The sequence below is a fragment of the Heteronotia binoei genome, chromosome 1, assembly GCF_032191835.1.
Source record: "Heteronotia binoei isolate CCM8104 ecotype False Entrance Well chromosome 1, APGP_CSIRO_Hbin_v1, whole genome shotgun sequence".
Taxonomy (NCBI): domain Eukaryota; kingdom Metazoa; phylum Chordata; class Lepidosauria; order Squamata; family Gekkonidae; genus Heteronotia; species Heteronotia binoei.
This window is the reverse complement of record NC_083223.1, coordinates 247,400,861-247,425,304: the sequence shown is the minus strand read 5'-3', so window position 1 is coordinate 247,425,304 and position 24,444 is coordinate 247,400,861. Positions and strand designations below refer to the sequence as shown.

Below are 24,444 nucleotides of genomic sequence, written 5' to 3'. Positions count from 1 at the left end.
GCTTTCTGAAGCACGAGGCTAGCGGCCACCCACAATGTTTATTTGATCTGACAGACCGACTAACTGGTCCCTTCCCCCATCCAATGTTAAGAGTTCTGCTTGGGTGAAATTCGCATGACTGTCACTGATAGCCTTCTATTAAAGCCTGCAGGTCTTCCATGACCTTTCTGTATGCACACCTGGGGTAACCAAAGGGCACATCTATGGGCATGGTGCAGATGCTTACTTCAACTGGTTCATAATCTACAACTTTTGAAAGTATGTGATCTGAGCAGGGTCCCAGCTGAGGCAAAAGTCAGGAGGTAGTACCTACCATAAAGGCCCTTCCTGGCAGGATTGACAATGGAGAGATCATTGCAGGGGCTCCCTCCAATCACCAGGTCGAAGGGGCCCCATTCCTGTATCTGTAATACAGAGATGCAAAAGTCAGATGTAGGCAAAAGAAGCGTCTTGAGGCGCTGGGCCAGTCCCAGTGACACAGAGGGAAGGGGAGCCCCACCACGGTGCTCCACGTACGTGTTTCTGGGTGACATTGCGGACGTCCCCAACATACATGATCTTGCCCTGGTGTCGGACCATCCCAACTGTGATGGAGTCTTCACACACCTCAGAAGCAATGTACCGGTCCACCTGGATGCCCAAGTCCTTCAGCACCAGTAGGCCTGACGGCAAGCCAGAGAGGAAGAGAGACAGTTTCACTGTCTGCAGAGCCATGGCCACCAAAGGCTAACAGGTTTTATTGATTTGGGTTTCATTTTAAGAAAAGCAGTGTTTACATTTTTTAAAAAGTAAGACAAAATAAAATTCCTTCCATTCAACAGCAGCCAGATCCACCTAAATTTCTTCTAGTGGATCACCGAGCCCCTCTGATTACGATCCTTCCCTGATATCCCATGATAAGCACAATGGACACCAGTGTGCTTCTATGGGCAGAGAAGGCTGAGGGAGATCAGGGTAGGCCTCACCTGTAGCAATGCCATCAAAAAGCGAGAGCACCCGGATGGGCTTCCTCTTTTCAGCAGGAACTGGAGGGTAAACCTTTGGTGGGTCCTGGCAAGACACACAGCAACATGAGGCAGATGGAGTTGACGGGGCCCAAACACAGACAAGGAAGCAGCAGAGGATCCCTAGGGCTTCCATATAAGCACAGAGCTTACCAACGTTGCAACATTACTGAATGACAAGTAAAAAAAGGTGACTTCCAAGAAGCCAACAAAGCAAAGCATCTAGGAACACTGGAGGGCATGGATTCCTTCTGCTAATCCAGAACTCCATTTTGGTCTCTCCCTTGCCCCCGCTCGCTCCCCATATTGCACTCACAAATTCTTGGTCATGGTTGTTGGCGAAAAACATCTGGAGGCGCGATGGCCAGTCTTCCCGCCGTCGGAGCAGGCCGTAGACACCCTTGTGGCCGCACATGTAGCAGTTCCAGGGATCCTCCTTGATTGCTGCCTGAGCTGCACCAGGGCCCACCAGCAGATCCACACACTCTACACAAAAGCACCTGCAGATACAACTAGATAATCAGGGATGTGCCTGGAGTGCTTTGGCCTAGGCAGATGGAACCAGGGGCTTTGGCAGGCTGAACCACTTGGCCAGTCTGGAAGATACGACTGGCATTGTTGTCTGAAGCCAGTTTCCTGCATGAGCTAAGACCCTTGTATATACTTTCATCCAAGTTTCATTTTCAAGTTTAACATAGTAGCACCACTAAATTATATTGTTTTAGACTGTTTTTAGATTATTTAATGTTTAATTGCGAATTGTATTTAATTGTATTATCCTGTTTTTATTGTTATAACAATGCTTGTGCCATGTCCTGTAAGCACCCCTGAGCCTGCCTCGGCAGGGAGGGCGGGGTATAAATAAAAAAATTATTTATTTATAACTCATCCTAGTTTCATTCTCCAGATGACTAATAGGGTCGGTCTTCTTTCGCCTTGTTCAGCTTCTGAACTGCCTTTATGAACCCATTACCTCCCGAAGAGCATCTTATCTACATAATAATTAAACTCCCCACACACCATGGGCCTACTTCCCCAACAAGAAGGTTGATTCCTCTGAAGTGACTGGTCATTCACTCATCTCTCTTTAAGTCAAGGGCTTCCTACATGGGAGTAACAAGACAAGAGATCCTCTCTTGGCTGCCTCCCACAACCCACCTGCAACAATTGTTGTTTCCACACATGAGGACTTCCCGGCCTCCACAGCAAATGGTGCAGTACGACTGGTAGCCATCATCGTCGTACTGGTAGGCGCATTCCAGAAAGCAGTTCTGGGGACAAGGATATGAGAAACCTTTCTGGTGAATCCATCCAGGGCAAGAGATTAGTTATGCCCCAACCCTACCCCCCATAGCTCCTATTTCACGCTTTACAGATGGTGATCTGACTTCCTCAAACCACTCAGTAAGCACAAAGCGGAAAGATGGTTCCTCAGTGGAACAGTCTTCCTTGCGAGGTGGTGGGCTCTCCTTCTTCGGAGGATTTTAAACAGTGGGTAGATGGCCATCTGACAGCAATGCTGATTCTGTGAACTTGGGTGGAGCATGAGGAGGGCAGGGGGAGGTACTTGTGATTTTCCTGCATTGTGCAGGGGGATTGGACTAGATGATGACCCTGGAGGTTCCTTCCAACTCTATGATTCTACAAGGCCTTAAATCAAGTTCTCCCAAACCTATGTCCAGTTTCCAAGATGCTGGACAGAAAGCAGTCCGTTCATTACTCCCCTTCTTGACCCTTCACAGTATTCTCTCCTAGATCCTTGACAGATTACATTGTGATGCAGACTTGTCTTTCGCAAGAGGACCTTTCCATGTCATTTTGTGTGGTAAATATTTTATTTTAAAGTGTCTCTCATGCTGTGGAGCCTTGACAATACCCATTGAAGGGAACCCACAGAAAGCCAGAATGTCCTTGTCCAAATGGACAAGCCTGGACAAACCCTGGGAACAACCCATCTTTGGGGAAGGGGCTTGTTTTGGCTTCTAGATCTTTCCCTTCCCTGTGTCAAGCAGGCCTGGCTTCTGCACCGAGAGCTTTAAAAAGTACAAGAAAACTTTATTTTAAAAAAATCCTCCCAAATCTTGATGCATTTTGAATCCTGAAGTTCTTCATCAAATGAAATCTTACAAAAACTAGTCACAGACAAAGCTGGACTGTACACCTGGATTGCTGAGACTATCATATGATGGTTCCACAACTTCCCTTCAAAGAGAATGAAGATGTTTGAAACACAGAGAATCTGGGAAACTTTAAAGGAACCAAGTAGCCTTTCTTGCACTGACCAGCTTTTCCTGCTTTTTCTCCAATTACTCCAATTCACCATCCTCAAACTCTCCCCTCTTCTAAATTTACCAGGCACTGACTTTGACTGGCTTTCAACCTGCTCGCTCCCTACCTTGCAGTTTTGGCACATTCCTCCAATAAAGAGAGGGTGTTCCAGGGTGACATTGAGGCTTCCACAGGAAATGCAGATATCTGAGGGGAGGGGTTAAAAGAAGGAAGAGGAAATATTACAATGAGGGGAGAGGGAGAGAGACAGTTGCTGCCTTCTCCATCTGCCAGCCATGAGCCCTCCCCTCCAGAAGTACAGCCAGCAGCAGTGTGACATGGCTGACTGTAGTTCTCTTGGGATGGGTCAGAACCCACAGCTGCACAAAATGGTACACAAAACCCTCCCTGTGACAGCCCCTGTTGGTTTTGTATTGGAACAGGATGTGTGCTCTTAACACCCACATCACGCTCTGCTACAGCCAGGCCTCCATGACCTCCACTGACTGCAGCAGAGCAGCTGCTGTGGATGAAGCGAAGGCTGAAAACCCTGCAATTTTCCTGCACCTGCCAGGGAAGAGTCCACCTATAGCAGAGGCGGCAAAAGGCATACACTCACCTTCGATATTCCTGCATTTCTGTCGAACCTCATAAACAAGACGCTCTAGGAAAATGAAGCAGTGTGTTAGCTGGGTACAGGGAAAGGTCTTTCCCGCTACTTTAGACAGAACTGGAGACTTACTGTGTGCAAAGTAGATGCCCTCCCACTAAGCCCCGTCCCTTGCACTCCTTGCTCTCAGTATGGGACTGCCAGCCCCTTGATGTCTTACAGGGTGTGACCTCCTCATCCTTTGGCTCCTTGGAACCCTGCAAACCTTGCCAGCCCTTGCTCCTTCCACAGAAAAGGAGCACAGTAAAACTAGCCTGATGAGGTGCAGAGGAGTGGGGACAGGAGCACTTTACCTGGCCAGTCAGCACCCCAAGAAGCCTGGAGGACGGGTGCACTGGGTCAGCTGCCCTGGAAGAGCCCCATCAGGGCCAAGCATGGCAGCTCCATGGTGTTAGTGGTGGTTCGAACCAGCTGGCTGGCAGGCACCAGCATTCCCTTACCGAAGCCAAACGACCACTCCGGCTGGGATTAAGACCATAGTAGGTCCCCACGGCCTCAGGCAGAACAGGGTGACAAAAAGAGAGGGAGGAAAGCTGGGCAAGCAGAAAATGAGTGGGCAGAGCTGGAGAAGTTGGCAAGGGCAGGGAAAGAAGGGGCCATGAGAGAGAGAGAGAGAGAGAGAGAGAGAGAGAGAGAGAGAGAGAGAGAGAGAAGACTGCTGGAGTGGAGAGAGTCACATGGAGGAGGAGAAAAGAGTTGCAAGGCACTCAAGAGAATCAGAGATGGGCAAGTGAGGCGCAGAGGACATAAAAAGATGAAAGCTGGGATGGAAGCGGAGACCGAAAGGCTGTCCTCATACAGCACAAATAAGGAGGAGGTGGAAGAGCGGAGTTATTACCCTAATAGGCTTGGTGAACCTAACCATGGGTTTATGTACTTTCACAACCAATCTTTGGATGAGAACTATCAACTTGTTTTCCTTCCTGTACTTGTCACTGAATGAGGATCCTCCTATCCACATAATCACCTTAGCAGGGCCACTGGCTCCCCATCAGCCCGACCTGCAGTCTCTGTAAGGACAGTATCCAGGGCTTAAAACAAACTGCAGACTTTGGCTTTCGTAAAACATAAATGTAGGTCTCGAAAGTCCTGTAAGTCAAACTCCTCCATGTCTTTAGTCACTCTTGGGCAGGCACTATCCCTGTAGGCACACCTTTTGGGATTGCAAAGATTGTCAACTTTCTTTCCCCAAGCCCCAGTCTCTGCTTCTAGTAATCAGGGGTCCTACATTCCCTGGTCAACTAGACAAGGCAACCTTGCCTTGAACAGGCTGTCACTGTGTCTCCTCTCTCCACTTTATCCTTCTGTCTCAGGTGTCAGAAAGATGTGGCCAGTGACAGTCAAAACTAAGCTATGTGAATAGGGCTGCCAGGCACCCACCCATAGCAGGCAAACTCCCACCCCTGCCCTCGATTGCTTGTGCTTGATCAAATGAGCAGCGGTAGAAAAACTGGTGCTGGTGGGGAATGCTGTAATGTCACTTCTGGGCAATCCACCTTGGTAGCTCTGACCACAGCATAAAGGAATCCACCCTAGGAGCTCTGACCACAGCATAAAGGAAGCAAATACTAATTGCTATAGGAATTCCTCCATTCTCTATAGTCTTTACCACAGAAATTGTGGGAATCCCTTAAGAATGTCATGGGGGAGCCCTCTGCAATGGTTCCACCCTCAAAAGTTCCTGGGACTGAAGGACTGTGTGCTTGGCAAGCCTATAGGTGGACAAGTGATCTGTCTCTGGGATAAGGAAGCTTTTTGCGCTCACACGGCAAGTGCTTGCCAGCTTCCTTAGAGTTCCTTTATATTCTTCTTCTTCCCCAGAAGAGGCTTGGAAGGTGAAAGAGCAAAGCAAGGGAGGGGGAAAAGCCAGCCCCCTCATGAAGCTAACTGCAGAGTCACCGCAGCCCATCCTGCCCCAGATATACCTCTGGTGCGCTCATCTATGATCTCCTTGACCTTAGGCTTCTCTGTGCTTTTCCTTGGTTTTTTGGCTGGCGGAGGAGGGGCATAGGCAGCAGCTTCTGGCTCCACCCACATCTCCGTGTAAACTTCTTTGTAGGGGTTGCGTTCCTCTGAAACGTGGAAAGAAGAGCATCAGAGCAGGAGCCAGGTGGGATGCCAAGCCCTGTGTGCTGACCAATGTCTGGTCCCTTGGCCAGGACACCTGCTTCATGGCCCAGGCTAGTGCACTGAGCACCTGGGACTGATCTGTGCCCTGGAGGGGTAGGGGCCAGATGGCTAGAAACACCCTCTCCCCCCACCAATGCTGCTCAAGCCAAGGGGAAAAGATCAGTGAGTCGGAAGCATGACCCTTTGCAAACTTTGCATCATTAGCCTGGCCCCATTTACCTTCAGGTGGCTCCAGACCCTTGGGGCCAGAAGGCTGGAACCCCCCCAAGGCCCATTCAATCATCTGCTTGTTCTGCATCTCCACTACTTTGGATGTATCTGTTTCATCATTCTCTGGGCAGGAGGGGAAGATCTTGCCTGCTCTGCTGCTGGCCACCTGCAAGGTGAATAGGTGGATGGTCAGGTTTTGATTCAACTCGGTTTCTGCTGCCTCACTGCGGTCAGAAGCAGTGCCTGCCCACAATACAATCCAGGGGCTGCCACAGCTAGAGACGGGGGTGCTGAACAGAAGAGGGGAGGATGATCAATGGCTGTTGACTCGAGAATGGCAGTTTATTTTGATTTTGCTTTGTGTTGCCTCTCTTTCTATAACACATGCCTTGGCTCACTTGCACAAGCAATCTCATTCATGCCACAAATGCCTTTCTGCAGTGAAGTTGCTCTGTGTTTGTGACAAACACATTACCAGGTTGTCTGGGGCTGAGAAAGCTGGTGGAGAGATGTTTCCTTACTGCTCCATGGAGGAATTAGCCGCCCTGAGCCACTTGTGGGAAGGGCGGGATATATAAATCTCGAATAAATAAATTAGCCCAGGAGAGAGATGATGTTCTCCTGGTGAAGGGCTCCTGCCCACTCCCATCATAACAATCCTCTACTGCCATCACTTCCAGGAAGTTCCATTCACTCTCACAGGGTGGTTAGAGCTCAGCAAATGAATCAGAGCAAGACTTACCTGCAGCACCTCGTAAATGGCCTTCCGATACATGGGCTGCTTGTTGTACGTAGCTTGGTGGAATGCATTGGCGAAGGAACTGAGTGGCAGCAGCTTCTCCACACAGACCTGCCAGAAACAGAGGGAAATGTGATACAAAGCTCCCTGTCCCCCAAAAATAATCAGGAAAAAGGAATGAAGGCGAAGGCAGCCTGCAATGAGATTGCTATGCAGAATAGTTAGATGAATTCAGCAATCAAACTAACATTTCTGCAGCACACAATATTGCTTTGCACAAATGCAAGCTGAAACAATCACTTAGGACCCCTGTATGGTGAAGATGAAATTTAACTCGTGGGGGAGATGGAACAGCCGTTCATCTATTTCACCACAGAGGAAGAGATTTAGTTGTTCTCACAAACACTTCAGAGAAAGATGGCCCTCCTACCTAAGCAACATAAGCTCACCCACCCTCCCCCAAACAGAGAGCAGAAAAGCACAGGGAACATGTCCAGCAACTGCAGAGGATGCTGGATGCTGAACCTCTCTCTGAACCCTAGCCTTCCATCATGGCATGCATCATGCCATGCACAAGATGGTTTTTACTCCGATGTATGCATGATGTTATCATGTTCTACATCATTTCTGCCACAATATCAGAAGTGCCATGGCCACAGTCTTCTAGTGCAGGAGATCATGTTCCCCCACTCCCTGAAGGATCATCTGGGTGCCCTGCTTTTTCCTTGTCCAAAATACAGATGTGAGTGGCCAGTAGCATGACTCTTTTAGAACATGTCAGGAAAAAGTGTCTCCATCAAGTCATTCAGAGTCAACGTTCCAGTTTCTGGAGACCATCATTCTGATTAAATTGCCTGTTTCCTGCAATGGCCTCCACGTGAGTTAAATACAAAGGATGTACTTAATGAAAACACCCTCAATTCTCCAGGCTTCGCTCAATTCCATTCTTCTGCTGTGGCCCTTGAGCAGAGGCAGACAGGGAAATCCTCGGGAGTCAAACTCTTCTATTTCTCTCTCCTCCAGGAGTGCTTCACAAGCCAATTGGGGACCGAACACCAGGACCTGCCTGTCATAGCTGTCAGGGGTATATAACTCAGGGGTATAACAGTTTCTTTTAGGAAATGTGGGAGCTGAAGTTAGGGTGCTGCAACAGAGAATGGTTAACCTGACCACCCTCAGGACCACCCATGTGCAGCAAAGCCACTTACCACAGAGAACTTCCCATCGCCGAACCACATGACCCAGCGGGTGCCCTCAGCAGCCCGGCTCCTGCCAGTCATCCACCAGGAAACAATGCGGCCTGGCCACCAGGAGAATCCACGCAATTTTCCCCAGACCAGCTCCCCGATCCCAAATCCCCGGCCATCCTGTGGGTGGATATGAAAGACCATGGGGTCATCCACAAAGAGGGCTGGGCTTGCTGTCTTAGGCATGCCAAAACATGGAGGGGAACTCAGGCAATGGTAAGAGGGAAGCAGATGTGTAGAAGGGGGATTCTGCCAGGGAAGGGTGCCTCTGCCAAACTCATCTCTCCGCTTGTCACTCTTTGTATTAACATCAAGATTCCTACCCCGGGTTGAAATGCTTTCACCCCAACTATGTACAATAACAATAAGACTTGCACTTATCTTTGCCTCTCTGTGTATTTCTCATGCATACATCTCTAAACTGCCTTGTAATAACAGCCTGTTGGATCAGACCTTTGTCTCCCCTTCCATTCCTGCCCTCTTGCCTGACCTTCCCTTTTCCTTAGTCATTAAGCCTCTCTCTTCCCCTTTCCTGCCTTACGTCCTTCCTAAAAACTAGTAAAACCTCTCAAAACCATCCTCCTCCACTTCACTCTTCCCAACTCCACTTTCACTTGCATTCCTACATTCCCTCCCTCTCCTGCTTTTTTTTCTAGCAAGAGGGGACCATCTGTGCTCTGCAAAGCGTCTAGCACACATTTGGCACTGTTCAAACATAACCCAGTAGCAAGAGAAATAAGAGGCAGATTCTCCCTCTTCTATAGCATGACGACAGGAGAAAGTGCCTTATACGAATTCTCCCCTTAACACAGCTAATGCAAAGCAAAGACTCCCTTGCCCGTAGGGACAGCAAAAGTCAGGAATGCACTGACAGCTGAGGTGCCAAGGACTGCAAGTGCAAGGAGAGCTAAGATTCTTGCAGATCAGGGCAGGGTGGGGGCCAAGAACACAGAGGGAAGGATGTATCGCACCTCATATTCTGGCTCATCGTCGGCCGACTTGGATATGCCCTTGTCCACAGCATCAGGGCCCACAGGTTCTGGTGTAGTCGCCACATTGGGAGAGGCAGGGTCAGTGGGCTGCTGCAAGGCAGGTGGGCTAGCCTCTTCTTCCTTCTGGGGCTCAGTCCGTGGTGTCTCCTCCACTGCATTCATCCCAGCAATGACCTTGGCTTTTTTCTCAGCCTGCAAAGACAGCCAACAGGGTTGGAGTGGCAAAGAACAGAAGCTCTGACAATATCCCTTGCAAGGCTACATTTCTCAGCTGTACTTATCTGGAAGGAAGTACCATCAAAACCAATGGGGCTTATGTCTTGAATAAATTTGATTAGGATTGCACTGTGAACGTGGTACAAGTCACAGTTCACTTGGGAATGCTCTCTTCGTCTATCTCACAGCAGACTATTTTTGCTTCAAAACACACGGTTATGTACCAAAGGAAATTTTGGCAGCAGCGAACTTGGGGCAATGCCCCACCACATGGATTCAGACTATCAGTGCAATTTCTCAGAACAATTTCTCAGGATACAAATCTGCTCTTACTCTTCTTAGTTATGTAGTATTTTTTTTAACTTGTAAAGCACGTGACTACCCTGGCTGATTGCCTTCATACAATACTGGGAGGTAGGCAGTCACTAAACTGAATCTAGAAACCATGACTTGCCTCAGATCACAACACAAGCCCATAGTAACTCCATAACCCCTAAGCTTAAGGCAAGACCTGAGCCTGCTTCGGCGGGGAGGGTGAGATATAAATGTGAAAAATGAATAAATAAATAAATAAATAAAATGGTCTACACCCACAGCTGGATCGCACTAGTGGTTCGAGAGAAGAGTCAAGACAGATTGAATACAGTGAGAAGAGAAAGACTTGGCATGGGCCCTCATATTCTGGAATCCAGAGTCTGAAAAGGCTGAAGACACCTGTTCCTCCTAGAGAGCAGACTGCCCTGTTTACAATTACAACAGTTACCCACCATGACAGAAATTCATGTTTCCCACAAGGAAAGGGAGCGTTACGACGTGCAAGAGATCTTGGCCTATTATTTCCCATCCAGGAAGAGCAGAATGGGGTCAGCAGAGCAGGATAGGATACATCTTGGAGCAAAAGTGGTTGGCACCAACTTCATAAAATGAGATGTGTGGATGGTGTGCGTAAGGGGGACTTAGGAACCTGGTGAGTGACAAATGTGTGGAGGCAGTTTTTCCTGCAGGGAAATGAAGGAGTGGGTGGCAAAACAAAACACAATGAACCATCTTTCTCTGCCACACAGTTTGTTTCCGGCTCGCAGGATTTGAAAAATATTTAGTGCTGATTTCCGTTCGCTATTCTTCCCAATGGCCAACATACTCCTGGGAAGAGAAGGAAGGTGAGGCTTCTGAAGTCACAAAAGCTGTTGTACTCCCAAGGTCCCTGATATTCTGACCCTTCTCCCTCAGCCTGGTCTGCACTGGGATAGTATCAAAACCCAAATTTCCTGTGAAGGGACAGAGATAGGGCAGTGGTGCTTGGGGTAATCTCAAGAGGCACACCTCTCAACAGGATTTCAGCTCCCCTGCCTTGGGAATTCTCACCAGCCATTCACCAGAGATAGCCTCTGCCCAGTGAACCCTCCACCCTCAGTTCCACCCTACCCCTCTGCGAGTGAAATACATTTCTGCACAAAGCACTCATCTGCCATGACACAATTAAATGGGCTGCTCTTAAGAGGACACACAGCTGGGTGTCCTCATCTGCTGCAATAGGACTAGCACAGATGGACTGGAAGCAAAGTTATTTGTTAGCCTAACTCAGGAAGCAACTAAAAACAAATGAATAAGATGAAACCAATCACCAAAGCCCTAGGATAGAAGACACTGCTCTTATAGGCAGAGCAAGCAGACAGAATAAGCTTAGCAGAGAACTAGAAACCTGCCACTCCACCAACTGAGGTGTCCAGAGTGTTAGACCAGGAATCTAAACAGTCAAGAATCCAGACTTTGGACAGATCCTGGGATGGCACCAAGTCATCAAGGAATGATATCACCACAGGGATGAGGACAACCGCAAGAGCACATTAGCATGTACCTGAGCATTCCACAAGCTGCTTGGGGTCCAACCCCTCATGCCCATCTCCTTCCCAATTATGGCTCAACATCTGGATCCTTTCAATTGGCTCCTTCTGAACAGAACTTCTTACCTTCCCACAAGGTGGTCTGGATGAACTTCTCAGAGTATATTTTGCCCATCCTGGAGCCATACCTCTTACACTAAAGATTTCCCACCCCCCTGCTAAATGCTTCCCCGCTTCCTTGTTCAATTTTGCGGAAATCCACCTTCTACGGAATTCGCTAGACCCTTTTTTTGTTTTTGAAAGGTGAGAGGAGGAAGTACAGAAATCTTAGAAACCTTACTGACCTTGCACAATCCCTGCTACTTTGCTAATAGAGAATCATTTCAAGTCCCCTCTATAATTCCACTTTGTGCAACCAAAAGCACAGCAGCCTGTTCCTAATCAGCGCAGTTTGTTTTTAAAACAAAAAGGATGCACCTTCCCCTTTTCCCCAGATGCTCAGAAGAAAGGCAAGCACATAAACATTTTGCATCAACAAATAGTTACACGACAGAGTAAATAAATAAAAATTAAAGCCAGGACTTTGTTACCCTGAACTCCAGTTTTGGTGTTCATGCCCCCTCCCCAGGCCACAATGTGCACTGCACTTGAGTCAATATGATGCAGGAAATCTCTGGCCTGCAGAGGATGAAGGCAGAGCCCGGAGATAAAATTCGCCACACCTAATGAGAGCGCACTGGTTAAAGAACTGGAGCTGCCTGAGGAGGCAAGTGGCAAGGCTTCACCCAAAAGAGATCACGAAGTAAGGACCTCTGCCAATGACATCCATGTATCTTCGGTCACAGAAGATCCCTACCTGCTGCTATTATTTATTTATAGTATTTCTAGCCCATTTTCCTTACAGTGTTCAAGGGTTAAAAGAAAAACCCATCACATTTCCACCAGTACGTAAAATTACGTTACCCAACACATTAGAACATTCTTTGCCCATACAAAAACATTACCCATCTGCAGAGTGAACCAAGCCTGCTCTTGTCTAGAATTGCTCATAAATCTGCCCCCTTTTGTCCATCCTCTTTTACTTCTTTTGGCCCAGCACACTCCATGTTTGGCACATTGGGATTAATTCCCTTCTGCCCTGTATTGTTCAGGTCTACTTTTAAGCCTGCAATTCCCTTCAATTTCCAATCCCAGAGTAAATTCCAATCCCCCATACTCCTTCCTCATTACCCTATAACTGAGGGAAGAATTCTTCCCCCAGAGCTCATGTCTAGGGTACCATTATGTGCTCAAGCCCCTGCCTTGTGCTTGACATTGATACTTGGATTTTTCTGCCAGTTCTGAATTCTCCACTGCATTTCAGGAATGACAGATCTCTCTATTCCTCCCACCTCTGCCATCTAGTGGGGTACCTTGCTTGCCTTCTCAGTGTTCAGTATTACCCACCTATCTAGTGCTGCTGATTTCTTCACCATAATATTTTGTATGACCTCCCCAACAAAACATTTCCATGATGTTTTAAATTCTATTTTTTGGGCACCAATTTTGTTGCTTCCAATGCTGCAGAAGCACCATATCATTAATACCACACTGTGAGTCACTGCTTTGACAGACCATTTATGCAAGTTAGATTCAAGTCCAGTAGTATCTTAGGGTGCATTCACACTACACTAACTAATGTGTTTTACATCTGGATTTTTACTGTGTAAGAATAGCAAAAATCCAGATGTAAAACACATTTGTTAGTGTAGTGTGAATGTACCCTCAAAGACCAACAGGAGCTTTGAGTATGAGCCTTTTGGAGCCAAAGCTCTCTTCACTGAGCTTTCTGAATCTTATGAAGCATTTCAGAGTATTGCTAGCAAGGTCACTTTATTTATGTATTAGACAATTAGCTCTAGTTAAGAACGGAAAGGATGTCAAGAAGAGGTAGGTTCTATACCAGTAGGTTTCTAAGTCCTGCTTTGAGAATGTGGGTCTGCACATCCTGGACCATGCTCAGTAACCAAAAAGCAGAACAAGATATTGTAACAACTGTAATGTGGCAGACAATCCTCTTAGTAAGATGCAGTAATGGTCTGTCTCTCTTCAACACACAGCAACAAAGAACACATGAAGACACTTTCCCTTTAAGAGTATAAGATGGACCTTCACATTTGAATTTGGGATCAAGTTCTCTGAAACTGATCAAGAGAACTCCTTCATCGTGCCACCACCCAACAATCATCATCTCATTTTTCTCCTGCCCTTCTTTAAGTGGGTTCCATGGTTATTCACTGCACCTTTTGGCTTCAGCAATTGTTGTTGTTAAATTTACAGACCGCCCTTCCACAAAGAGTTCACAGCAGTGCACAACAGGTTAAAATAAATGAAACAATTAATTTAAATTTACAATAAAACCAGCAGGACTTAATGATGGCATAAAATTGCACTTTACTCCCTCCCTCTGGCTGATCAGGGATCGGTCATGGAGAAGGCCATAATGAGAGCCACAGTGGGAGCCATTGCAGTCCTTAACCATGGATTTGGCAGAACAGAACAAGGTCCCACAGGGAACAGATGTCACCAGGTAGAGAATTCCACAAGGCCAGAGAAAGGACTGAAAAGGCCCTGGCCAGATATCTTTTGGGCCAGGGACCACCAACAGGTTTTGATCTTCCAAGCACAAAGCTCTTTGGGGGGCATGTCAGGAGAGATGGTCCTCTCACGCACTCAGTGGTTCAGGAGCCACCTGTGGCTCTTCTGAGGACCATCCCCAATTTGGCATTTGCCATATATTTCCATAAGGTAGGTCTTAGTAAGTCTTGTGGCAAGCAGGTGGCTCCCACCTTGGAACAGCCAGCACCAGAAGAACATGTAAGTCCCAACCCTCCCCAAGGTAGAGTCCTCATATCAGGTATGGAAGTAAATGTGGCTCTTTGGGCTGATGGTATTTGTGAATGTGGCTTTCCATCTGCTTCTGCAAAACAAGAAAGCCAGTATAGGCGAGTCCGAAATGAGAGGTGCACATGGGCAGGTGCATGCTACTATTTGGCCATCTGGTTCCAAGAGTTCCCAATCAATTCGACAGAATCTTTGGAGCAGGCTACTAAACCAACTTTTTATTACATCAGTGTATCACAAATCTCTTTTTAAATCAAATGCCTTTTTGAGGTGAGGTAGCACAAAAATTCATAGACAGAAGCTGTTGCTTGTTTAAAGATGTAATTTCTCCCTAACCTTTTTTTTTTCTTGTTCTCTGCTTACACCAAGGCTTTCCAATGTATTGCCTATGGGTACCATGGTGGCCACCAAGTGTTTTTAGAAAGTGGTCAGGTCTGGGAGGGACTTTTGCCTAGTAGGGCTTCTAATGTTTGAAAAAGTCACACAAGGAACTTCACTGTGCTGTGTATGCAAGAAAAATATTTTTAAGCAATATGCTCATATTAAAAGGCAGCTCGAAAAGGAGTTTCTGAAATGTTGAAGTTTTACTAACAGAATCATGTATAACTTCATTATCTGGTATTTTGTGGTTGATGCCACCTCCTGCAGCAGCCATTTTATAGTTACACCCACCACCCTGTGTCAGAATTCCAAAGGTAACCCGCACACTCAAAAAATCTGAGGAACTTGAGTTTATACTAACAACACAGCTCAAATGGCTTTTAAAAAATTAAAGGTGTGACTGTCATTCTCAGCCCCCAATTAAAATTTGCCCTCACTGGTGAAGGAATCAACTATTGCTCTGAACAACTAATCTACCAATTGGTTTAAAAGAGATGTATATTTTGGAACAAAGTAAAAACTGGGTAACCTTAGAATACCATCCATAACACATTCTGTAAAATAACAGTCAGTCAGCCCATTCCCCCCAACTCTAATGGCTGCTACCAGCCTCTGTATATCAACTGCCTGCTCGTATCTCATTCCGAGGCACTGCACCACACAAAAGGCAAGGGTTGTCTTCTGCTAGCCATACCAACTATTCTCTAGGAATAAACAATTCATGGACTAGCAAGGTGCAAGAACAAGTGAGCTGAATAGCAGATTCTTCTGAGCATACGGTTCCCCTCCAACCTGTCCTCCTCCCTAGTGCACATCACAGTACACAACAGAGCCTAAACCACTCATGGTGGGATAGAACATGAAACTATACAACCTAGATGAAGCTAAGTGAGAGTCTAGTCAGTGTCTGGATGGGAGGCTTGCCAAGAACCTTACTTAAGCTACCTTATGTTCCATAATGGAAAAGAAAACAGCTACTTTTAACATTCTCACACTCTAGTTGTAAAAACAATAAAGTTCAATCTCTTGGCCTTGCCAGTGGCACACTAAATTTTTAGGAGGTGGTTCTCGAAAAAAAAAAAAAGAATGATTTGAAAGGTTGCTGAAAAGCTGAATTGAAGAATTTTAGCAGGTACGTCTTTCACTATTATGTTGGAGATGCTAAGTTTATAACTGAACTCTGAACTTGGGACAATCCTCTTGGTAAGATGCTGAGAATAGATTCAGCCTAGGCACTGCTGATAAGCTGTGACAAATGAAAGAAACTACAGGGACAGCTAGAAGGGAGCCTCATAACAGCAGTGCCTGCAATGGGTCATGGTGGACTCTACAAATGTTTCCAGATATAAACTGATTGTTGCTGTTGTTACCATCAAGTCACAGCTGACTTATGGGGGTCCCATTGTGTTTTCAAGGCAACAGATGTTCAGAGATGGTTTGCCATTGCCTGCCTCTGGTGGTCTCACATTTAAATAACAACCGTTTAGCTTCCAAGACCCAATGAGATGAAGTTTGCCTGGGATATTCAGGTCAAGGCCTTTTAAATGGACTCTCGTTTGCCTTTATTAAAAGATCCATATCCCACCTTTCCAACATCTGTCCAAGGCTCAATTTGCTCCTCAAAAAGCAAGTGTCTCTATGCAGTCCAATGCCACTAGGACATTCCGCTCCTGGTTACCAACCTCCTCTCCCAGCTTGACAGCTGCCAGCCTACAGACTCCCATCACCCTTTTAAACATAACTCTTAAATGAACAAGAGAGCTATCCCATAAAAAACATCATCAACAATATTCACATCCACAAGAAGCATGGCTTTTGTCTGTTCAGCCTTAACAAGGATCCATCCAGACTTCCCTCAGAACTTGAGTACAGTGTAGATTTCCCCCTCTCTAGGAGGCTTGATTTTCTGGCCGGAGAACCTTTGGGGTGATCAAGAGGGTGGAGGAAACTGTTAAACATATTCCCACCAGAAACCTGGACTCACAGTTCAATGAGGAGGGAGGCACAGAGAAAAGGAAAACATCATAGTTCTATACTACCAGGAATTGAGCTGAATTTCCCATCAGCGTATGGATCTTGATCAAAAATTAATTTCCATTAAATAGAGAACATCTTTTTCCTGCCCTGTTGGCAACCTTAATGGGGACCCAGGAAGGCTTCCCACGGGGCTTGAGGACATTTCCCCCTCTTAAACAGAAGAGTGCAGAATGCCTAGGAAATCCTGCTGGCGGCTGTGTGGGAGGCAAGAGCTGGCCTTGCTGGATTTCAGGCAGACTGCTATCAGGGGGATAAAAGGTGGCAGCCCTGCCAGCTTCTCAGCTCACAAAAATTCCATTCTGCTTTTCACCCTGCTTCACCAACAGAATATTGATACTTTGTTTTATATAGAATAGCTAAACATCCAAAGTGCTTCAAGTGTAAGGCAGGCCACTTTTATTTTCCTGGAAATGCAGATGGACATTTGAGGCTGAGAAAGTGAACATTTATTAACTGGATTGCATCTTCCACTTTCCCACTGGAGACTCCTCAAGGGAGATCACAATATTGCTAAACTGGAAGATTCCATAAAAATGAGAAAGAAATATGACTTTTAGGAACAGATTTGCGGGAATGCCTTGGCCTGCTTCTACAGAATTTATCATAGACACAAGACTCAATCTGGGACTTCCTGGTTCACAGCACAGTCTCTTAACCATTATTTCCACCAGCTCATATTGCCATGTGTCTTGGCCAAAGTCTATGGATTGGACTGCAAGAAGTAGTGTCTGGTTGGGTCAGTGGAAGGTTCCTGCTGACTGTATGATTCTGTCTCAGAAGCTGCACTGTGTATTGCTTATCATCCCATCAGCATCCAAGCAAAGATATGAAGGTGACATTCATGGGATTGTTGTCTTCTTCCACACAACCATCTTGGGCTTGGTCAGGTTGAGAGTTGGTAACTTGTCCAAAGCCCAACAGTGAACTTTATGTTTAGGACAGAATTTCCCTCATTCAAAGCTAACCTTTGTAGCCTCTCTACCATTCCGGGGGGGAGGGGACGACAATCAAAACAAAGATACTAGGAGGATCCAAAGTATGCACCAGATAAGCATCCCTCCTTGTACTTCTGTCTGCTTCCTGAGGGAAACTCAATGCCTTTAACAGCTATGTAATAGAGAAATACAATGGATGCAACTTTCTACAAATGCAATGATAGGAAGATTCTGCACCTTTATAGTTCTGCATATAGTTCCACCTGTCATGCAGCTCTTGAAAGCACTGTCAGGAAGGAATCTGGCAGCCCATCTAATACACAGCAGCTGGTCATTGGTAGAAGCTGTGGATTCTGGGAAATCAACTACAGCAACATCAAGGGAACATCATCAGTTCTACCTTGGAACTGCTGTTAGGCAACCATGTGGCTATGAACCTACTTGACAAGGAAAGTGTGTGTAGTGTAATGATGGTAGCCTCTTGAATTAGAGGCTTGCTTGATATAGCATGTTTTGATCTGGCTGCTAGAGGAACAGCAGTGGTTGTTCTAAGCCAAAGAAAGGACTTCTGTTTAACTATTGGGCATTTATGCACAGTAAGTAAGCCCAGCTGGAAAAGGTTCAGGATGAGATATGCAAACAGAACATATCTGTGGCAAACAACCATTCTACATCCCATTTTACAGGTGAGGAAACAGACTGGGATAGAATCAACTGAATACACTTAACATATACACACTTTAGCTGTAAAAACTGCATGGCTTGAGCTTCAGTTTCTTTCTATGATGTCACTTGTATTTGACATTTTCAGCAATATAAGGGGATTGTTTCAGTTTTCCATAACAAGTGGGTCTACATCTGTCTAAAGTCAGGGCATAAAAGTAGATGCTAGAGGCCTACAGGAATGGAGGACAGAACAAATGTAGCCACATATGAGAAACACAGGGCTTGTTGGTGGCACTTTTTTCTGGGATGGAGTTGGCTCAGTGGTAATCTGCTTCTTCTGTGCAGAGGGGCTTGGGTTCAATCCCTATCCCCTTTTTCATGCAAAAGGGCCCATGTTCAATTCCCGGCATCTCCCATTAAAAGGGCCAGGAACTAGGTTACCTTGGCTGTGATTATGGAAGGCTGCTCCCAACCAGAAGAGACAATATAAACCAACAGTTTAACTCTGTATAAGGCAGCTGCATGCATTCTATGTGGAATTTGCTGCTTTTGATATTCTGAGGACTGAGCATCCTCTGAAGAATGCATATTTCCATCCCTCTTGCTTGTAGAGATGAGACAAAAAACATTCAATAACCAAAAAAAAAACCAAACAAGTCCCAGCAAAGCATGGGCACGAGGAGTTCCAAATTCCAAGGAGTCATAATGGGTAAGTCCTGAGAGATAAAAATAATTATTTCAGATCTTGAAGACTGACAGGGCCACAATCTGTCCCATTTCATGTAACTTTACATGGAGAGTGATTACAATACAGAATCCATTGCCAAAGGATATAGTGACAGTCACAGGAATAAACAACTGTAAAAGAGGATTAGATAGATTAATCAAGGGTAGGTCTATCAGTGGCTACTAGCCATGGTGACTGAATGGAACCTCCACATTCAGAGGCACTAAACCTTTGAACCCTAGAGTCAGGAGGCAACATCAGGGGAAGGCTCTATGCCCTGCTGTTGGCCATCCAGAGGAACTGGCTGGCCACTGCATGAAACAGGATGCTGGACTAGATGAACCACTGGACTGATCCAGCAGTTCACTGTATGCTCACAATTTTCAATTCAGCAGAGAGAGGTTTGTGAAATGCCATACAGTTAACGAGGCTAAATAGTGACAATGAAGGGAAGACAGCAAAATCAAACCACCAAGGAAAGCTCTGCAAAGGAAAGTAACGGCAAACGACCTCTGCTTCTCACTTGCCTTAAACCCCCCCTTGCTCAAGTCACCATAAATGTACATAGGTAATTAAAGATGCTATCTGTTTGGGGAGCAAACCTTCAAGGCAGCTTGAGCATTCAGAGGTCTCTATCCTAGTCAATTTAGTGCAACACACCTCTGTCTCAACAGATGTTTTTTATATGCCATCATTTCCAAGGCCAACAATTATTGGTCATCAACCAAGATGGGTTGAAATATCTATGAAGCATGAAGTCCTTTTGATGAGCTGGGCAAAGAGGAGAATGTGAGTTTGATGCTAAAACATTACTTTCCACTCCTGAGGGAAGAGCTCAATATAAAGGCTACTAGTAAAGCCATGGGGGATTGACTGTCCTTGTACTGATATTTAGCAGTTTGGATATTCAGTTAGGAACATAGTGGAGATTTCCCTATTCCCTTCATGCCACTGAAAACCAAGGCTGCTGTTACCTAGTATGGCAGGAAGGGGCAGTGCTATGTTTTGTGTAAAGTCTCCAATGAGGTGTGCTGTGCACACAAGGATGCATCTTCCTGAATTAAGTAACAGACCTAAAAGATTCAAGGTCTTTATTAAAGACCTAAGTTATAGCACCACAATGTTAATTTTAATGTAAGTTGTTAATGATTTAATGATGATTTTATAATTGTAACTGTAATTACTATGTATGGTTTTATTGTATTTTATATTCGTATGCTGTGAGCCGCCCTGAGCCTGCCCTGGCGGGGAGGGCGAGATACAAATAAAAAATATTATTATTATTATTAAGATTCAAGTATTCAGCCCTATTCTATGAAATAGCTCCAATCACTTGAACAGGTCAGAACAAGAGGGGGAGCTCTAAGGCTTTAGTACCTAGCAGAGGAAGAATTTGGCATGTCAGGCCCGGGAGGAAGGGGGCAGGGAGAACTCAGGAGAGAGAACTCCCCATCTCATTACTAACCAAAGTGGCATCAAATCACTCTAGGCACAAGAAGGATTTTAAGCTGAGTTCTGGCTAGGCAAAAATGAAAGACAAGAGTGAGCAGAGTTCAGACATACACTCTTCAGCATGATAAAGACTGTTTCTAGACTAAAGGAAAGAGGAAAAGGAAAGAGCCTGATAAAGTTGAAACAGTCCTATCTTAAAAGTTGCAGCAATATAACACCTGGCAATATGGCACTGGCTGAATTTATACATAGCTGATCAAAGACTGTAGGCAAATGGGTTTTTTAAATTGAGAAAGTGGTTTGGAAGAAACTTTGCTTTCCCTTACATACGTTCTCCCCACCCCCTCGTCACCTTTAACTAAACAGTGAAAGGGAAAACAAAAACAAAAAAACTCTGTCACCCTGGTTTTACCAGAGGCAAAAACCCCAGGGAAGTACACACATCACAGGCAGTAACCTGTTTTTCAAACTGCTTTTAACCCTTTGAAGAATAAGGGTAGTCGGCCAGAGGACTCAAATGGAGGAATTTGCACAGATGGGGGGTAAGCCCAAAGACAGGACGAGGCCTCAAATATAAGCCCCCTGTGCTACCACCTTGTGGGCTCATGTCCTCTAGTCCTCATAAGTTTGTCACTTGCATACCATACACCCATTTCCTCTGGGGCTAAACTGCTACTTATGGATAAGAATAGTTCTTTGCTTTCCTCACAGAACCCTTCTCAGCTTATATTTTCCCCCTTCCCCAGCTGTAGGGAGGGACTTCATGCAGAGGACACAAGTGCCTGCCATTCTGGAGGTCAGGAAGAAGTCCTTCCTTACCACCTCCTACTCATAGCTGGGTAATGATTGTGGGGGTCTTGCATGTGTGCGAGCTCCCCCCCCCCCCCCCAGCATTCCCTGTCAGCGTGCGGTTCAGTTCTCTCCCTTAAGCCATCTGGATCTGTTTTACTGAGCCATTCACAGCATCTCACAGACATTCCAAGATGGTGTGCTGGCTCCTCCTCAGAGGTCGCTAACCCACATTACCCTGAATAATCCATAGGGAGATCATATGGGGTTTGGATGGGGTAGAGAAAATGCATTTTTTTAAAAATATATATATATTCCTGCTATGCCTTCTGAACTTTTTATCGCTTTCATCTGCATAGTCAACATCCTTCCATAAAACTGTGGACACAAAGCTATACAGTCCCACTGTGGTCTAGCCACCTACTTAGTGAGGGACACATGCCAAGGGTTCTTGGAACTTGGACAAAATGGAGGAAGAGTAGGTCTAACAGAAGGGAGGAAAGAAAGCTACTACAGCTCCTATCAAGTTTTTGTGTTGTGCCTATACCTGCCATCCACAGGGGCTATACTGTCATTTCACTGTTGTTCTCTCTACAGACAGCTGGGACAACCAGGTAAAATAAAGTGATTATAGATTTAAGAGGACACCACAAGATCATGGGTGAATGCGGACTTAGCACCCAGGAGAACAGGAACTCACAGATAATCCCTCTTGCAGCATAACCTAAGAAACAAAAGGGCATGGCGGGCGGAAATGTTCAGATCCACTTCTGGATTTTTTTTCTCTCCATACACTAATTCAAGAAAGTAGATTCAGGTGGGTAGCAGTGTTGGTCTGAAGCAGCAGAACAAAGTTTGAACCCATTGGCACCATCAAGACCAGTGAAGTTTTATTCAAGGTATAAGTTTCAAGCACACTTCTTCAGGTACATTGAAAGTTATCAGTCCATACATATTGATACGAGGGTGAGCAGCAAATTAGCATACAGCATAATAAAGGTGTTTAACAGATGCAAGGACCAAAGGAATAACAAGCTTAATTTTCACTACGTTCCCTCCCCCCTTCTGAAAGGTCATACCCTGCCACAAATTTTGTTATTCTTTAAGGTGCTACTGGACTCTCGCTCTTTATTATGCTGTATGCTAATTTGCTGCTCACCCTCTATATGTATGGACTGGTAACTTCCATTTCAATATACCTCGGGAAGTGTATGTGCACATCAAAGTTTATACCTCAAATAAAACTGCGTTGGTCTTAAAGGTGCAAATGGACTCAAAGTTTGTTCTGGTTCAAGAAAGGAATGCTCAAATGTGCTGTGGGGGAATCCCCCCACTGAGGCTCCCAGACTCACTGAGCAGCAGAGATTTTGCTAATGTCACACAAACAAACATGTTGTTTACACCTAATATCTCATTCTGCATTATCCCTTTGGTTAGAGAAATCTGAAACGTTCTTGAACAAATTCCTTCCCTAACACCAAACATTTAGTTTAGAAACAGTGTCACAGTGGAAAATCAGACCTGAATTTGAATACAATACTAGTTACAGACTCACTATATAAGCATGAGGAAGATACGCTCTCTGTAACCTCAACAGAAAATGGGAAGAGTGGCAGGCAACTAACACTGGCCAGTGAACAGTACAATAACAGGAGCCACATTACGGCTTTTCTCTAAAAGGTGAAATGCACTGAGAGCCGCCTCATTTTAACTCTGGAGGAGGCTGATGCTTTTGGACACCTCCCGTGTGTGTTTGTGTGTGTTCTGAAGTCCAGGCCTTTTAGGCCTGCAGAGCCAGAAGTGCCTGCCTCCACCAACCAGCACAGCCTTTCACCTTTCCCCCTGCTAGCTCAATCTTCAGAGCTGGTTTGGGCCAGTCCCTGGTTGTAACAGCTGGAATGGACCTGCGTGGTTCCAGGTAATCTCAGGGCAAACAGTATCTGCAATTGAGGAAGGAAGGCACACACACAGCGGGGAAACTGAGGGGGAAACAACAGCTAACAGTACTATGGCCCTCCCCTCACAGTTTCCCAAAGAGCCAGCAACCACAAGGACATTGGCCTAGCCCCTTCTGAAAGGGGCCTGAGCTTAACCCAAAGAGGGAGCCTCTTGCCTCTGGACAAAATGGAGGGCTGACAGCTCTGGCGGGGAAAGGCAAACTCCAACAGGCCTAGCGCCCCCTTGGACTGATCGGATGGCTACTCACCCCCTTCTTGCTCCCAAATATTACTACTCGCATATGCTTCCACCCCCTCCCCAACTTCTTTTTTCTCAGACTGGTGCTCTTCCGTGGGGGTGGGGGGGGGAGGTTGCAACGTCCCCAGTCAAGGAAGCAGCCCAATGCACCCACTTCCCCTCTGAGAACTTTTACTGAGTGCACAGAGAAATCTGCTTGCTATTTTTTCTGACGCTTCCTCCACTTTCACGCGCCCCCCTCCCCAAACAAAGACAAAACTTTTGATGGGATCTGGTGTTCGCTGCCATCCAGCTTCTCTCTTTCTACCTACAAGTGTGGAATAAACCTTTGCAAAACGATGTTTCTTTTCTCCTGTCTGAACCGCTGCCTCCTCCAAAGTTTTCTGTGCAAGCAACGCAACGGACCACTTTACTCGGATCCCCAAGGGGGCATCCCTCCAAGATGGGAGTCCCGGAACCTCCTGCACCCCAAAAGGCAGCAGCAGCTACGGACCCCCCTCAGAATTATCCGAACTACCTCAAGGGGCTGCGCCTCCAGTTTCAAGTCTCCCCCCCCGCAACGCTCCCCTGAACCTTCTGGGCCACCCCCTTTACAGATGGGGGGGGCACAAAGACCCCCCAAAACACCCCAACGACCCCCCCTCCCCCATCAGTACCTGCCCGCATGTCCCAACGCTGCAGCAACCGTGGTCCTGCCGAGGGGGCTGGAGGGAGAGGGGGCGGGAGGGGGAGGGGGCCTGGGGGAGGGGGGCAGAGACGCCAACGTTCTTTGTCTGGGAAACTCCGGGCCACGTGATGCCGGACGATTCTCCTGGTTGGCTGTGAGCAATGGGAAAAGGGGGGGCGCGAAGAGAGAAAGGTGAGGGGGTGTTTGCAAGACTGCCGCTGGGCTGGCTGCTGGGGAAGGGGGGCGGGGGAGAGAAGAACCATGCGCGTGAAACACGCGCTGCTATTGTCCCCCCCCCCCCCGAAATCTATTGCGGAGACAGCTCCTGAAGTTGCAAGGAAGAGGGCTAACGGCGAATGCCTTTGGGGGGCAGCCACGCGAACTCCAAAGC

At 46.4% G+C, this 24,444-nt stretch overlaps 1 protein-coding gene across 3 annotated transcripts in view; it reads right to left on the bottom strand.

Annotated features, from left to right (window-relative positions):
- The window catches only part of DNMT3A (DNA methyltransferase 3 alpha), a 104,639-nt gene that overhangs the window by 5,834 nt on the left and 74,361 nt on the right, over positions 1 to 24,444 (bottom strand). For 2 of the 3 annotated variants that reach the window (XM_060250899.1, XM_060250907.1), the window contains 12 exons: positions 9,240 to 9,452; positions 8,230 to 8,388; positions 7,025 to 7,132; positions 6,292 to 6,448; positions 5,868 to 6,014; positions 3,892 to 3,936; positions 3,400 to 3,479; positions 2,163 to 2,275; positions 1,321 to 1,504; positions 966 to 1,050; positions 517 to 662; positions 314 to 404 (listed from right to left, as the gene is read on the bottom strand). In XM_060250899.1, the coding sequence (XP_060106882.1) occupies positions 314 to 404; positions 517 to 662; positions 966 to 1,050; positions 1,321 to 1,504; positions 2,163 to 2,275; positions 3,400 to 3,479; positions 3,892 to 3,936; positions 5,868 to 6,014; positions 6,292 to 6,448; positions 7,025 to 7,132; positions 8,230 to 8,388; positions 9,240 to 9,452 (1,528 nt within the window). Of the gene's footprint in view, positions 1 to 313; positions 405 to 516; positions 663 to 965; positions 1,051 to 1,320; positions 1,505 to 2,162; positions 2,276 to 3,399; positions 3,480 to 3,891; positions 3,937 to 5,867; positions 6,015 to 6,291; positions 6,449 to 7,024; positions 7,133 to 8,229; positions 8,389 to 9,239; positions 9,453 to 24,042; positions 24,187 to 24,444 lie in introns of those variants that run through there. The other variant, XM_060250915.1, reaches the window with a different exon arrangement.